General features: G+C 35.3%; 1 protein-coding gene across 1 annotated transcript; it reads right to left on the reverse strand.

Moving 5' to 3' along the window:
- Positions 1-9,670: 9,670 nt before the first annotated feature.
- LOC107622781 (adaptin family protein) lies at positions 9,671-17,449 on the reverse strand. Its single transcript, XM_016324814.3, has 11 exons — positions 17,091-17,449; positions 16,019-16,535; positions 14,659-14,783; positions 14,216-14,414; positions 13,409-13,637; positions 13,089-13,255; positions 12,711-12,920; positions 11,755-11,865; positions 11,470-11,646; positions 10,445-10,900; positions 9,671-10,290 (listed from the first exon to the last, which is right to left on the reverse strand). The coding sequence occupies exons 1-11, from the start codon at positions 17,144-17,146 to the stop codon at positions 10,000-10,002; spliced, it is 2,538 nt and encodes an 845-aa protein (XP_016180300.1). The 5' UTR covers positions 17,147-17,449; the 3' UTR covers positions 9,671-9,999.
- Between the last annotated feature and the right edge of the window lie 448 nt (positions 17,450-17,897).

Consider the following 17,897-nt stretch of genomic DNA (forward strand, 5'->3'; position numbering starts at 1 on the left):
CCACCTCGTCCTATAGTTAAAAAGAATATTCTATTTAATCAACCATATTAATTGAGTAAAGTAATACAGAGTTACTTAGTTTTAAACACATTTACCTGGGTCCAATTGTCCCACTCATACTTTAACCTTTTAATATTTTCGAGCTGAATTATCTCAAGCCACTTCATTACGTAAATAGCACAGTCATAGCTGAAAACCAAAAAAATAAATTACAAATTACATATAGGAAAGTTTAATTTTCAGAGTGAAAGATTTATACATTGTCTTTTGGCTTGAGATGTTAATGTATGGCGGTTCAATTTCCTTGTCCTTGTCCCTTCTCTTCAGAGGTGCCCCCTAGCATATACTCTAATTCGTAAAATTACATATCCCTTAAAACACAAAACAATCAGTAATACATGAATAATTTAATAAAAAAATACACCCAAAGGAGCATAAACTTACACCTTATATTGAACAGAAATACACCCAACTATTAAAATACAGAACACAGAACTAACTTACAATGAATGTATTTAGGGCCGTTCTCTCATCGGACGGAGATCTCGTGTGATATGGGTCGAGTATATAAAATTTCCGCTTTCTTGTATCAGCCAACCATAACCACCAATGTTGTGAATGGCAAACAGGTGCAAAAATCTGAAGTATGTCCAGATTGAACACTATTTTAGTTTATTTGGCACATAAGTAAAGAATGGTAATAAGAAGTTTTAGAAATGAAAACTTACATAACGATGCGATGCTAATTTTTTAAGGTCCAAGAAGGGTATAAACATTGGGTAGTCTTCTACCCTGAATGGTTTATTGGTTTTAGGCTGTAAGAATACCCTTTCTGGATGATTTTCAATGGCCATGTTCTGCAAAAATTGTGAACCACTAAATGAATATAGAAAATACACCCAAATGAATACACAACTTACACCCAATTGAACACAGAAAATACACCTACATGAGCACATGAAATACACCCAATTTAACATAGCAAATACACCCGAAGGAATGTAGAAAATACACCCAAAATTTGTTAAAGCAACCCTTACCACAATATCAGGGGGGAGACAGTATATTTCTTCTTGAAACTTTTTAATCTTTTGCTGGTTTAGGATGAGGCACATGGCAGAGACAATCTAGAAAAAGATGTCAAAATCAATTTACATCAGTCAACATTGTAGTTAATTTTGGTGATAAAAACATTAAGGTTATTGTAATATTACCTCAGCTTCTATATGCGTTTCAGCTGCGAGTGATGCGAGGTGGATTTTTGACAAAATGTAATTATCTTGGAATTTGAGTGTGCACACGGTGTCATACTCATTAGTTAGTCCATTTTCGTATGTTTTCACTCGTGTGGCCCAGATGTAGCATTTCTCTTTCATGTCAGCCGTATTTTCATTCGTCCTCGCAGGAGTTTCAAACTTCTCGAAACTCTCTCCGCCACTTTCCTTTCGAATCTGTGGACTTTTTCCTTTTGTTGTCACTGACAAACCCCATTTGTAGGGTTTATCTTGTATTGATTTTTGGGGATTTTATCAACTTTTACCCACATTTATTCAATGAAATAGCATGGTTTTATAACTTCTCCCTTAATTGTGCTTAAGAGTGAAAACATGCTTTTTAGGACTTAAAATAGCTAAATTTAATTCACCTTGATTCTATTAGATGCCTCGATATGTTTGTTAAGTGATTTCAGATTTAGGAGGCAAAGATTGGATTAAGGGAATGAAGAAAAAGCATGTAAAGTTTGAGAACTCATGAAGAAATGAAAGAACCGGAAAGCTGTCAAGCCGACCTCTTTGCACTTAAACGACCATAACTTGAGTTACATAGGTCCAATTGATGCGGTTCCAGTTGGGTTCGAAAGCTAACATCCGGGGCTTCGAAACGATATAAGATTTGCCATAGTTGCATCGCGCATAGGGGCGCGCACGCGCACGGTACGCGGACGCGCCGATGGTGGCACATGACCCACTTAATGCAAACGTGGCCAGCGATTTTAGAAGCCTTGTGGGCCCAATCCAACTCATTTCTGATGCTATTTAAGCCAAGGATTGAAGGGGAATCAACATACTTTTCATACTTTACATACTTTAATCATTAGTCATAGTTTAGTTTTGGAAATAGTTAGAGTTAGAGAGAGAAGCTCTCTCTTCTCTCTAGAATTAGGATTAGGAATTAGGGTTAGATTAGGATCTCATAGTTCTAGGTTTAATTCAAGTCTCCTTCTACTTCTACCTTCAATTGATGATTGCTACACTTTGGTTCTTCTCTCTATCCCTATTCTCTTGTTGTAATTTCTCTTATTTTGTTTCTAGGTTTTGTAATTGAGATACTCTTGTTCTCTTTGTTTTCTTTCAATAATGCAATTTGAGGTAATTCATGATAATTGTGATTTCCTTGATTGTTGTTGTTAATTCTTTACATTCAATTGTAGTTAGAATTCATTCTTGTTGTGATTGACTATACTTTTCTTTTGTGCCTTCCAAGTGTTTGATTAAATGCTTGGAAGAATGTTAGACTAGAATTTTATGTTCTTGGCTTGAGAAGGTAACTTAGGATTTATTGAGTCACTAGTGTCCAATTGATTGATAGTTGATAGCCATTAACTCTAGCCTTCATTAATCCAATTAGTGGAAAGCTAGGACTTATGGACTAGGATTGATATAACTCACTTGACTTTCCTTTGTTAATCGATTTAAGGATGACTAAGTGGGATTAATCCTTGCAACTACCATACTTGTGGCTAGTGATAATGATGAAGACCCTTGACAACCAAACCTTGCCAAGACCATTTTGTGAATAAAGTTTTCCTACCATTTGCTATTCACATTCCTCATCCAAAACCCCAAAATAAACAAGTCCATAACCAATAACAAGAACACTACCCTGCAAGTCCTTTGAGAGACGACCCGAGGTCCAATACTTCGGTTTATAAATTTTAGGGGTTTGTACTAGTGACAAACAACTTTTTGTATGAAAGGATTAGTGATTGGTTTAAAAACTATACTTGCAACGAGAATTCATTTGTGAAATTCTATACCATCAAAAATCCATTCATCAGTCACCCCACCACTTGCAATGTTTTCTATCAGATCCCCTAATTGTTCTAGCAGTTTTGGGGTTTCAGGAGTTTTTGCCCTCTCTCCATCTTGTGTTTCTGCCCCCTCCTGCGTTGCTGCTTCTTCTTGGCTTGAATCAGTCAAGCCAAGGCTGAATGATGGCGTCGGACCTTTTTTAGGAACGTACGATGCTGTCCGTGCCATCATTATCAGCGCAGCATCGTCTTCTGGGGCTAGATTACTGCGTGATCATGTATAACGTATTATAAGAATAAGAATATACGAATGATAACAAAACATTGATTTTACTCTGATGAACTTATATTTTAGATGGAGTTGGTGGAAGCGTGGGTGTGCTTTCTTCAGGTTTTTGGGGTGGTTCAGGAGTGCTGCAGGGTTACATAAAATTAATCATGTTATAAAAAAACTAATAGGGGCAATATACACCCAAACTGTAACCAAGTAGACACCCAAGACTATTCCTTACCTTTTTGTAGTTCCTTCATTATTTTTTTCACTTGGAGACTTTTTAGGGGTTGGTTCAATTTCTGGCACAGGGGTTGGTTCATTTTCTGTCACAAGGGTTAGTTCAATTTCTGGCACAGTGGTTGTTTGGGACAGTGGTAGACAAACTTGAATCGGAACTCTAAACAAGAAGAAAAATAAAAGGTTAACAAAGCCCCCGAAAATAAAATGGTTATAAGGTTGAAATTTTCTTGAAAAACTCACATTGCAAGCGCTTCTGTTTGCGACTATGTCTCTACCCGCACAACCATCATGTTCTCTTCAGCTGGCTCACTGGCTGACTCTTCAACCAGACTCAACCTAAAATACACCCTAAGAAAGTCAAAAATACACCAGAAGCATTCAAAAGAAAGACAGGCTTTGTTTTTTGAGAATTTACATACTTCCAGATTTTGCTTTTCTTTCCTGCATTTTTTTTCTCGAATAAAAAATTAAAGGGCTTTTTTTCTAAAAAAAAATATATATATATACAGAATTAGAAGTAGAAGATAATAAAAGAATAAAAGCAACGGTTATTAGAAAGAGAAATTACATGCCCTCCGCCGGTTTGTTTACACTACTTTTATCTGTGTCCTTGAGACGAAGGATCATCACTTCCTAAGTTTACATCCGGTATTCTAAACATAATAGAGTACATATTATTCATAAAAATGCCATACTGTTAAATCAGGATAACAAGATTTTATCAAATAAAGCTTCTTACGTTTCAGATGAGACATAGTGACCTTCCGTCGATCGCATGTCAGCTTCCTTCTCCCTGGCAAACAAGAAACAATTATCAGTAAAGAAAACACCTTAAAATCTGAAATATACACCCCAACAAGACATACCCCTGTGCAGCAGATTTTTCATTCTTTTTCCTTAAGAATTCATCTAATTCTTCAGTTCTAATTTCAGATCTGACAGTACATGCATAAAAGAACATGTTAACAAATATAATTTTGATAATAGACGGTAATATAGCTTACAAAGTACTGTACCCATGATAGGATTGAGCTTGCTCAGGAGATGAATCCTCAACAATGACCTTTTTCTTTTTGGATTGTGTCCTGGGGGGAAAAACAAGTATGAATCAGAAATATAAAATTAAATTGATCAGAAAATACTATCCAAAGAAGTGCTTACTTTTGTAGTGTTTTCTGAGTCTTTTTCTTTGTTTTTTGCTTCTCTACTGGTGATAATTCTTCGCTTCTAAAAGTTAATAAGAGACGCTCTGTTAATACATGAAATCTTGAGAATAAACCCAAAGGAAAACAGTAATAATTTCAGAACATTACTCATCATTTGATTCAGATTCTGAATCAGAATCCTCCTGAATCTTCTTTCTTTTTTTGGACTCTATTCTGGAAGGCAAACAATCATTATTTAAAAACATACTAAAAGAGACAAAATATACCCAAATGAATGCACAAAATACACACAAATAAATGCACAAAATATACCCAAATGAATGCACAAAATACACCCAACTGGATAAACAAAATACATCCAAGTATGTTACTTACTTTTTGGCTTTTCGGATGGGTTGTTTCCTTGTTGAATCCTCTGAGTCTTCTTCAGTCTCAGACTCAGAGGTAGAATGGACTTCACTTTCAGTTGTTTCAATCTCAGATGATGATGATGAACTTGCCTTCCTTTTTTTTTTGGTTTTTTATTTTTTTTCTTTTTTCTTTATTTCTTTCATTTTCTCCTTTGTTTCGGCCATCTTTACAATTCCCTGAAACATTAGAAATATTAGTTAGTAGCATTCAGGTAAATAAAATACACCCAAGATATTATTTTCACTTACCATATGTTCCTCCATTTCTGCCCTCATTCTTTCAACCAACTGCTCTCTAGTCCAGTTGGCAATCCAAGGTTCTGGAGGTCTTTCTTCCCCCTTCTTGTCTTTATTTTTTGATAGATGGAAGTAAACTATCATCAGGGTAAACAGGCAGCCGTCAATTGCCTTTTTCTTTTTCAGATTGTAATCTGTTATTTCCTTGATGATAAAATTCAAAACATGTGCTCCCCAGTTCCCCTCTGTTATTGTGTCCATCTTGAAAATTGGTGCCAGATGCACAGTGGAGATTTTGTTTATTGTGGTTGGTAACAGGAACGCCATCTGTATATAGAGGATGAAAATCCTCTTGAACATGAGTCGATCCTATTCATTATCAACACCAATAGCCATCATCTCATCTGTCAGATTTTTGAGGGTCTTCCCCTGGAATCTTCTAAAAATTGTTTGTTGTCTTCAAAAATATCCTTATAATTGACTTTCTGAGGCAGTAGATCTCCTACAAAAAAGAAAATAACATTGTATGAAAATCACTTGAAATACACCCAAGCATCACTTGAAATACACCTCAATATGGCTCATATACACCTATGTTTGTAACGAGTTACCTGACGCGTTGATGCCAAGCGCAGCCCCTATTGTTCTTGGTCTTACTTTAAATGAACCGTAGCCGGTTTCGAGTGTGTTTTTCCCTAATTTAAAGGAGTTAGCCAACTCCTTTAATATTTGGTGATGCACCCTTAGAGGCGGGATGTGCATCAGGCCACCAAATCCCAAATCCCTAACAATTGCTTTCTTCTCCTCGCTCATATTTCTGAATTTCTCACTCAACAGATGGGTTGCACACTTAAGGTCCTTGGTTTGCTGTAAACAAAGCAAAATTAGAGTCAGATATATTTCTATTATGAAAAACTGATTTGATCCAAGACATATATTTGTTCTTACATTTTTTTCAGGTTGGTTTTTGCCTGCCATTTTTTCTGAAATGAAAAATACACCCATAGATATCAGTCAGATACACCCATAGATCAGCTACATACACCTATACGAATTCTCATAAGTATTTAATTAGATCAGTTCAAAATGATGTTCAATTCACTCAAACATGCATAAATATACAAGGTCAAGCAACATTACAAGGTCAAGCAATATACACCCAAGGACAAGCAATATTAGAACAGTTGCAACAGTTGATTATATTACATTATATCAGTTCAGAAATATACACCCAACAAATTATGCCATATACACCCAATAAATTACTCCATATACACCCACCAAATTACGCAATATACTCCCAAAAATCAGTTACGAGAAGAATTAGAACAAGAAGAACAGTAAAACCTAGAAGAACTTAGAAGAACAGTAAAACCTAGAACAAGAAGAACATCAAAAACAGTAAAATGAGAGCTAGAACAAGAAGATCAGTAAAACCTAGAAGAACATAGAAGAACAGTAAAACCTAGTTCTTCGATTTCGAAATGTGAAAAATCTACAAGATGAGTAAAACAGTAACGTACCTTGAGTAATATTTTTTCGTTTTTTCTGGAGATTGTTGATGGAGAGTTCTATCTTTTGTTGATGGTTTCTGCTAATCTTCGCGACGATGAGGCTCGTCTCTTCAGTCTGGAATGTTACTCGAAACTTGACGGTTTGTGTTTTCTTCGAAGGAGAAGAGAAAGAGTGCACCATAACGAGCGCTTTTTGCGAAGCATAACCGTTGAGTGACGCGCGTGGGATTGACGCTCCATTCAAAGGGAGTGAGTGCGCGTGTAGTATTTTTAGGCTGGGCCAACTTGTAACGCTTGTAGACCTTTTTTGCTTATATATGTAACAGACCTCAAAGTAAATTACAAATAATAATCTCTTATTTATTGTTTATATATAGTTATTTTGATCGAGAAGATACAAGCATCACATTTTGTAAAATATAAGTAGCAAATATTATATAATCACAATTTCGAGGAAATAGAGAAGCAAAATGTATAATGTCTAATACCATCTCATGATAAGAAAAGTTAGTGTAATTATTCTAAACATGTTGAAATCTTTAAGTGTAAGCAAAAACGTGAGATGAAGATAGGCTAATAAATAGTAAAGTGTTTAGATTATTTAAGGAGAAAATAGTTATTTTTTACCATCAAATATTTAAATACGGACAAAATTAATCATAATAACTTGAAATTAATCTAATATCTGCAAAATATATTATCTGTTTGATAAAACTAATAATACGTTGAGTTAACACCATTAATAAATTCTATGAATGTTCTTTTCAATTTCTTTTTTTTTTAATTATTTTTTCTTTTTTCGATTTTATTATTATTGTCATTATCACTGTCATCACCACATCTTTTTACCCTCTTTTTATTCTACTTCTTTGGAAAAAAAAATCCAAATAAAATTCTACTCAAATAATCATCATCAATTTATTAGCATTTTAATCAAATTTTATTCGCATCAGAAATTAACTATTACATTCAACACAAGTAAAAAATGTAAAAAAAATGAAATCACCCATAAATCGTAAGTCCATAATACTTATTTCTTCTCTGACATCACTTCTAAAGCGCAACTATAGAATTTTTTACAAGAAGAAAAGATCTTTTGAAGTATATGTGAGCGACATTTAATTCCTGACTAACTAATGGTATAACTATAAACACAATAATTATGAATGAAATTGCTTGATTGGGATTAATAATAGTTGAAGGTTTGCTTTTTAGGGACTCGTTGTTCGTGATGATTATATCTTCTGTTGGCGGTCCTAGACATCTTAGTGCCTTTGAAATTTTTGGCATTCATACATTAGCCTAGGTCATTAGCCTTTGTCTTATGTTGTTATATGTTTGGTTCTTGTTTTATTTAGTTTAAGCTTTGTTTTTTTTTTTTTTTTTTTGTTGTCTTCTCTCACTTTTCTCTCTGGAACATAAGTGAATTCTAAAACTAACAAAAAAAATTATAGGTAATACTTCTTAGTTCTTATGTTTATAATTAGGACAAGCTAATTATTTTAAAATATAATGATTTTACTAAATAAAATCTAACTATGAAATAATAAATAATATAAACAAATGATTTTATACTATTTTAAAGCTAGAAGGTAAACTATATAATTTCTGTTAAAGAAGTAAAAGGAACGCACGGGAGCAATGATGGAACATAAGTGGCATTCATTGGGAATGTGGTAGCCTCATAAGATGCATAATCTTCACACTTTGAGTGCTGGCAAATTGAGAGAGGGAGCACATTAATTAATCATTGTCGCTGTCTATACATATGTAGCTACATGATAAAAGAGTATCACAAGCATAACTAACCAACCAGTAACCAAAGCCGAATAAAAAGAAAGAAAGAAAGCTGTAGTTGTTGGGTGAAGAATGTTACAACATAATAATAGAGACAAAATATACACACAGAATAAAGATGGTGGCTTAACCTCATTCGAGCTGGTTAAGTCTTGCTGTCTTGGACACACCGGGGGCCGAGTATGACCTTACTTATGTTATCCAAGGATGTCACGTGTGTCATCAATAAAAATAGAACATGATGCTCAAAATAAGTAATATTATTTAAAAAGTTCTGTTAACTTGTGTCTTAAGGATATATGTTAAGTATATCATAAAAAAAATATTTTATAAAAATTATTACAATTTTTTTTTTTGTTTTTAATGCATTGAATATATTAAAACTCAGATAATAATCTTGCCACTCCTATTTGATAATGCTATGTATGTTTGTATGAATTTGCATAAAAAATAAGTAATATTATTAAGATAGGAGTGACAATATTTTTCTTAAAAAACTCAATGGTTGTTCACAATTCTAACGATAATAAATAAATAAAAGGAGATTTCCCAAGATACTTAAATACTTACTCTATGAACGAATAAGAGGGTCATATACTCATATTGCTTCAAATCCTAAACTCTGAACAATCGAAATTTTTGCAATAGTAGGGTGATACTGTTCTAATCAATTGGATGAAGTGGGTCCCATCATCTTTAAATGACCTAAGTGTTACTATGATTTCTAGTTTCTGGTACAGATTCTAAATAATTTTTTCTCATAAACTGAATGTACATAGTGTATTATGTGTGGCAATCTAGTATTATTAATTTCCTAGTGTCCCATTAAAAATTTCTTAGAAATTTGGAATATTACTCTAATTCCAACATGTACCATGACAGTTTGAAAAAAAGATGCTATTTATCAACTAAGCCACTACAATTCCACTACAGGGCATGAAAAAATGAATGATTCAGAATTTCAGGGGGTAGTATAACAAAATTTAAACACATCAATCCAATGCCATAGAACACGAGGAATGCTTGAATAAAACTCAGAATCAAGATAAAGCCTCTACAAAGTTACAACCCAGACTCAGATTTTATACAACTGAAAATCTGCTAACGGATCTTCACGTTCAATCGGATGAAAAGAACTACAAAAATATTTAGCCACTGAAATCCTTATGCATTTTCTGTTATACATTGATCAGGGATTTTTCTATTTGCTCCCCTCTTATTTCTGGTAGAGGGCATGTGGAGCCAATATCTATCTCCACTGTTTTATACATTCAACCAAGGATTCCAAAATTTCATGACTACATAATCCACAGATCAGAATGATTTAATTTCAAGCAGTGCCGAATTTGGACAATGCTGATTGGAATAAAGTTGAGAATGCCTGAGAAGTACTTTGGTCATCAGCTTTTATTTTAATCTGAGATTTGGCAGATGATGAGTTGATCAATAACTCAACCAGATATATTGATGCTGACTCCGCTTTTTGAGCAAAGAAAAAGAACTTGAAGTTAGGAGACTGTCCACCGGATGCGATGCAGTGTATTGAATGGCTTTGCATGTGCCGGAGAAGTGCATTGGAAGTTGCCAAAGCTGCAACTCCTTGAGGACTCAGGGAAAAATCCTGCAACAGATTACGTTACATACAAGCATATGACAAATGAACATATTATATCTTCAACAATTTTTTGGGCCATAAGGAGGTACCAATGGCAAAGAATAGAAAAGGCAGGGGGCATATTAAAATATTTGAAACAGATTATAATATCAAAGCATACTTCGGATAAGGATAGTGGTAGTTGACGCCATTTCTGCTGAAATGTGCCTGGATCCAGTACAGCTTTTGGGTTGAGACTCAACGGAGGAGGTGAAGGTGTGGCCGCAGCCCCAACCGAAAAATCTAAACCAAGGAGATCATCAATTGCGAAGCTAGATGCCGGAGCTTGGCCACTTCCGCTGGTACTCGAAAATGCCAAATCTGCAAGTGATTGTGAAGCTGCAGAAGTAGCAGATGCACCATCGTAGGAAGGAGCACTATAAGCAGAACCATTACTAGCAGCATCTCTACCTTCCTCTTTTTCCGTGATACTGAGAAGCAGATCATTGTCATTTGCCTCCACTCTCTGAGCTGGAACAGCAGAATCTCCAGCTTCTGCATTAATTGATAGGTTTGCAAGTTCATCTGAAAACTCCAATGTCCCTCGGTGTTCTTTGTCAGTGAACATATACGAAGGCTGCAAGAATTTCAATTGTTAGTTAGAAATATTTTAATACAAAAGGACACATATAAGAGAGAGCATTAAAAGAAAATAGACGGAGAGAAGGATCCCTTTAAGGGAAAATCTTTCACACAACAATAATAAAAAGCAAGGTGTTATCCTATCAGTGTGCAATGGAGGCTCAAGTTAAGGGGAATAAGGTTTTATACATTAAATTACTAAAAATACATTACAATTAGAATAGAAAAATGGGAAATGATAATGTGTCTCCCGTTTTTTATAATGCCACTCCACACATGAATTTTTTGTATTGTATGTTTGCATGAATTTGTAGTAAAGAGGAGTGGCATTATCAAAATAGCAGTGACAATATCCATTTGCTAGAAAAATAACTTGCAACCTTATTATCTGGAATATCTCAAGGGATTCAACAGTCGAGACAAGACTCAACATGAAATAGTGAAAATAATTACACTCAGTAAGGAAGAAGCACTTTTGGCATTTTCCACCTCTTCCAAATTTGTTTTTAAAAAATATTGATCGGCTTCAAGTAAATAAATTTTATCCAAACTTAAGTTCCCTACCTTTTGATATATAACGGATAAGCTGTTGAATTCATCAAATATGCGATCTTTGATTTCACTGCTCTGAGAATCAGCAAACACTGAAACTGCTTGCTTGGGGGGGTTCACCACACTCTCTGCTACTGATACCTTGTATTGCAGGAGCCTGTAGTAAAATAAGGCCCTATCGTGAACGTCCTGCAATCAACAAAAGCTCATGTAACATACAATTGTAATGCAAGCAAATATTAGAAAAATTCATTATCTTTACAATTCAACTTAGTAAGTAGTAACAATAATTCAAACCTGATGAAAATCAGCAAGACCTGCAGCTAAAGCTGCCCCTAATGCTTTCTGAGTTTCAGGAGCTCTCTTAAAGAAACACTTCATAACTGCAGTAAGAAGATGTAAGCGAACCTGCATCGTGAGAAAGCAGCTCTTCAACAGATGAAAAAAAAGGCAAACTGATACCAAATAAAAAAAGCTTCAGAATTAATGCATAAAAAATTACCACTAAATATCATCTCTTCTCCCTCAAATATATATTTCTGTTTTCAAAATTAAAATGCAACCTACAGGGAGGGAGAGTACTTCAGTTTTACAACAATTAAGTTAGGATCAAATCCAGGCCTAAATCAAACAATGATTCAAGGCAGGCATGGGTACTCATGGTATGATCAAGGGAGTGCACAGGTTGGCCAATGACTCTGATAGGGACTAGCAGAATTAGGGGATTTTATTGATGAACTAGGGATTGTAAATCACAATCCCTTATTGAAATACACTGTTGGATCTAACCAACTCTGGAGAGAATTTCCCTCTCGAACTAACAAACTGAACAGAATTTTCTAACTGACGAAAAACTAACCCACCCCTAGTATTTATAGGCAGCAGCTAGGCCTAGCCCTACTGCTCCTAAACCTGCTAAACTAGCTTAAAAGGAACAAACAAACCTGTTTCTATCAGCCTCTTGCTCCAATAGGTTAGTAAGATCTATGTAATGAATTCTACTATTCTGTTTCTACTTTCTACTGGAGCTGGAGGACATGACTGAAGCCTACGATTCACGAATGTCAAAGGAACAATGCTAGCGACTGTGGCATGTAACACTGTTAGGATATGACAAGTTAAACCTACTTAATATTGAAACCATAATTAACACTAAACTGCTGATGTTGTTGAATATAATATAAATTAGAGTATGATATAAATATCTCAAACAAGGAAACCAGATGATGACACCACAAAGTCATGAATACTACCTCGGCAGAATGTTCCTCGTCCCAATTTTCAACCAAACTCTCCAATACATATGGAGCATCAGGCATGTCCTGAGAATATTCGCCCAACATCCATATAAGAGCTGCCTTAGCCTTAGGCTCTTGAACATTTTTGCTACTGATATTCCCAACAACAGCAATACAGTCTTGACTCCATTGTGGATATTTTCTTAGCAGATCTTTCACAAGCACCTGCATAGATGAACTTTCAAGCTTTGTATTAGTCTATCCTTCCTACCATAACTATGTTGGTGAAGGTGTCTTATTAGCACATTTGTTTGCATAAATAATAGGAATCAGCACAATATATTATTAAGCACAAATTCAAGGGTATCTAGCAGGCAGACTAGTTATGTTTACCAGAGCTTCACAAGTAACATAGTCTTTTTCCATCTCAAGAAACTGTAGAAGCCTATCAACAATAGCATTAACATCATATTGTTGCAAAGCTATCTTCCCCACAGCCCGAATTGATTCCCTTGCAATTGGAATGTCAACATTTGCAGCATATTCGCATAATTCCGTCACTGAAATGGTCTCCAAGAAGTTCATAATTAGTCATACTATACGAAAGGCAGAAAAAGGAGGGGGAGGGAAAGATCAAGAAAAATGGCAACCATTCTACATCAATATCTCACTCACACAGTCCTCTATCCCTATCAAATTAGAATGTTACTTACCAATGTCATAGGTGTTACTTTCATTTGCAACTGCAGTGAGCATTTCAAGCTTCAACTTTTTGACATATGATGGCTCATTATACTGGCAATAGAAGTGCTTGTAGTCTGAAGAAAATATATAAGGTGCACGCATGACCAACAGATGCAGGTGGCTTAAAACTGCATAGGATTGCTCTGGACTTCCTGCGCTAACTTGAGTTAAGAGAGGGGCTTTGATACGCTCATAAACCTAAACAACAAGAATTTGCAAACAAAAAAAAAAAAAGAAAAAGAAAAAAGCTTCAGAGAAGTCACCATAGCTGACGAGATAGATTCAAGATTAAGTCAAAAGACTTGAAAAGGAAACATAACCCAAAGAATGAGAAATAATTTACTTACTCTTGAGCTAACACAGAGTCACAGACAAACATCTAAGTTATCAAGATCAGCTCAATTAACTAATTACTTTAAGTTCAAGCATATTCATTCAATAGCAAAGATTCATTACTAGCTGAGCTAAGCTAGGTCAAACCAAAGCATCTTACACATGGCCAAGTTCACTTGCATTTTAAGATCAAAAGACTCAAAACCAATCATATATCCATGTATGAATACCATGAGATTCATCTTACAGATAAACCAAAAAGACAAATACATGTCCCATGTGTATGATTCAGTGAGCTAGCAGTTAAAGTCATCAACAGACACGGAAAGCATGCCCCTGACCAGAGAATTTAACATATTGCTAACTCACCATATGCATGATAATGGAAAACAGGGATTCAATTGAGGTCCATGTACAGGACAAGGGGAAAAATCACTATGTACCTGCTGATGGACATCAGCCATTGACAAAGTCAAGTGCAGAAAAACTTTACTGGTTGCTAACACAACAGCACCATTTGCATGCTGGAGTCTGTCTTCAAGGAGATTCATGATATCAAATATTTCAGAGTTATCTGACGGAATATACTTGGCTACCAATTCAAGCACAAGACATTGTGCCCATTCACTAAACTCCTTAATGCTGCATGTGGAGAGAAAAGATAGGAACCCATTAGCTGTTGTTCTAAAATGATTATCTTGAAAAATATTACAGAAACCTCAGCTAAACAGGTTTTTGCTGATGAATGGTAGCTCCCAAAACGAAAGGCAAATGAGAGAAACCTTTTTACAAAAATAGATATACATTGCATCTTTTATAAGACAAATTAAAAATACAAAGAGAGTTAAAAAAAAAAAAAAAACTAATTTGTGAAAGGATTAATTACCGATTCAGGAGGTAATATATAACTGGCTTGCTAACCAGAGTTTCTCTTTCCTTGGCTGCTTCCTCTGATGAGGTTGACTCTAAGGTCCAAATCTCTTGTAGAGCAGACAAACAATTCGCGACTACCTAATATACATGACAACATATCTGTAAAGCACTATTCATTTGGTGACTATATCCGTTTCAATTCTTGGAAACACTCGAACACTAAAAGAGAACACTGCTATTGTTCTGACTAAAAGCATATAACAAATGAAAAGCAATAAAAAGAATATTAAGACAGAGAATATAGTCAGACAAAGTATATATTCAGCTTAATGTGTAATAAGTTTCAGTTTGACAAGTTAAGACAGAGTTTGTATGGATATTCAAAGGACAATTAGAAATAGAAGGGAGGGGAGTGTATGTTTTTTACAGAGGGGATGGGGCTGTAATGAGGGGTGTATTTTAATTTTTACTCATAATATCATTAAGAATGATACAATGGGGGAGTAACAGATAACAAGTGCCTTTTCACCAAATGAATAAATTTTCAATGTGGTATTACTATGCATATGCATGCCTCTCCAGTAAATATGAAATATTAAATTTCTTAAACAAAAACCCTATTAAAAAGATGTAAAGGAATCAGCCCATTTGAAGTGTGATCACTCAAGGATAGTGAACACACTCATTTGAATAAACTTACCTGTTGGTCGACATGATCAGGGACGGATCTAATGGTATGAGGGGTCATGCCCACACTAACATTTTTAAAATTATTTTAGTATTATATAATATAATAATATAATTATATACATATTTGCCCCATTATCTTATTACAGTTCACCTCACGCTAAGGAAAAATGGAATAAATATTATATTATATCGTATTTATTTATTGCTTTTAGTCCCAGCGTCCCCACAACTACATAAATCTTCTGAATTTGTAACTGGCAAAGATTTTAAAACAATGGTCAACCTCCAACAGAACTGATTCCCGTATTAATTATAAAGACAGGTAGCATAATCAAACTGTAATCAAACTCATATTAGAATTCTCTGATCAGAAAAGAAATTCGACATAATATGTCCACTTGGAAATGTCCAAAAGACAGAGTTGGTGACGCTTTAGAGAACCCAGACAACATAGAAATTAGAAAGTGAATACATTTTCACCAATCTAGAAACCAATACCTAATCAAGCATACTATTTCTTAAGGTCCATTAGTTTGCAACCAATTAATCACTGGACTGAGAAGATGAAAGATTATCTTCACAGTTGGTTCGAAGAAGACTCTTAACATTTTACAAAGTTGAAAGCATTGTTATCATTTTTCATATCTTGAGGAAGAAATTACCAGAGAAAATGGAATTCTAACCTGAGTATCCGGATCATTAAGCATCAAATGCTTCAATGTTGCTGGAAAATCTGCATCCAAACAGGTGGAAGCTGATATATGATACAATTTCACAACCCCAATAACTGCCACAGTCCTTACATAACTATTATTATCCTTCAGTCCAGACCCTAATGGCCCAACCAAATATTCCACCAAGTTTGCCACCCGAAGCGAACACAAACTCCTCAATGCTAGTCCCCGAATCATAGGGTCATCATCCTTACAATCTCTTTGCAGAAAATTAATTGTCAAAAGAGCTAGATCAGGATTGACCTTTGCATAGTTCCCAACATACAAATAGCACATCTTTTTTAGAACAATATCCGAAGTAGCCGAGCACATCACCATCTCGCCGAACAGAGAGGAGACGTCAATACCTATGGTCATGTTGGATATCACCTTCTTGAAGAGATCCCTCTTTGCATCATCGGCACCAGGAGCTCGGCTCCCAGCAAGTTGCCGGAGTTGTGATCTTAGATCAGTAACCTCACTCTTCCTGCTTAAGTCAGGACAAGGCAAATGAAGAATCGAGTAAATATTGAATAGCACGTAAAAATAATAATCATAATAAAAAAAAGTTAAAAAAAAAAAAAAACAAGCAGAATAGACTAATGCACCAATTGAATGAAGTTAACATAGCTCCGTTCCCGAATTTCTTCAAACAAAAACGAAGTTTCTAAAACCGAAAATGATAACACCGTTGATGAATCAGCAAGAAACTATACTGTGTCCTGTGACTCCTTACAGAGGATTTCAACTTAAAAATGCACAACAATAAATTATGAGTTGTCAAATCCATAATTGTGCGGCAAAGAGGACAAAAATAAACGACATTGGATCTACGAAGTTGGCGATAACTGACGCAGCGTTCAAATAATCAACGGCAAATAGGACAAAAAGCATACGAAATTTCGCGTGAGTGCATAAAAAAAGTGTGGTAATTGCTATGCACTTGCATCAATGGATGAGTCCAAATTGATATTGTAAGCGGAAAAAAAAAAAGAAGAGTAAAAATTCAAAAAATGAGAAAGATGGCGAAGTGAGTAATGACCCGGAAGGTTGGGAGGGAGAGGGAGATCGCTGAGGGTGAGCCGGCGGCGGAGCCATGGTCACTGACGAGGAAGTTGACCGGTGCAGCAACGACGGTGACGGTGACGGTGACGGTGAGTATCGATGAGATCGGAAGCTTGTTTTGTTTGTTAGGAGAAAGAAAGATCTGAGAGTGAATGGGATTTGGAGTTGCAGTGATGATTGGTATTGAGTTTGTAAATCTGTCCAAAATCGACTACTCAGTACTCACTCGTAACTTCCAAAATCACCAAAAACATTTCTCCCAACTAAAAAAAAAGGAAAACCCAAAAATGAATATTTGCTACATATGCCCGATTAACTTTCGACGTATGAGGAGCTGAGGTGGCAACTCCTGATTGCCCTTAACTTTAGGGGTCACTAAGTATCAGATCCTCCATTACCTCTTCGAATTCGAACCGAATCAATTAAATTGGTTCTAAAACCAACAAGTAATTAGATACAACTCAAACCGAATTGATAACATTCTTTGGTAATTGATCCGAGTAATGATTCTGAAAGTGCGAAACCCAAACTAACCTAACCAATTAAATTGGGTTTTGAAACCAACAGGTAATTGGATACAACCCAAATTGAATCGATATACTCTTTGGTAATTGATCCGAGTAATAATTCTAAGAGAAAATGACAAATTAGTCTCTGACTTTTTAACTCGCGGACATTTTCGTCCCTGACCATTGGAAAATACATTTAAATCCCTGACGTCCCTAAAAATCAGACGGATCAGTCCCTCCGTCTATAAGCCACCGTCAGACCCGACGGAAAAGGC

The sequence above is a fragment of the Arachis ipaensis genome, chromosome B10, assembly GCF_059453495.1.
Source record: "Arachis ipaensis isolate K30076 ecotype BB chromosome B10, ASM5945349v1, whole genome shotgun sequence".
Classification (NCBI taxonomy): Eukaryota; Viridiplantae; Streptophyta; class Magnoliopsida; order Fabales; family Fabaceae; genus Arachis; species Arachis ipaensis.

Excerpts from the sequence above, each read along its gene's own strand:
- LOC107622781 (XM_016324814.3), bottom strand. The coding sequence starts at position 17,146 with ATGGCTCCGCCGCCGGCTCACCCTCAGCGATCTCCCTCTCCCTCCCAA. Across the intron at positions 16,536-17,090 it reads TCTCCCTCCCAACCTTCCGG|GAAGAGTGAGGTTACTGATC; the intron begins GTCATTACTCAC and ends TGACTTAAGCAG. Across the intron at positions 14,415-14,658 it reads ATATATTACCTCCTGAATCG|CATTAAGGAGTTTAGTGAAT; the intron begins GTAATTAATCCT and ends CTCCACATGCAG.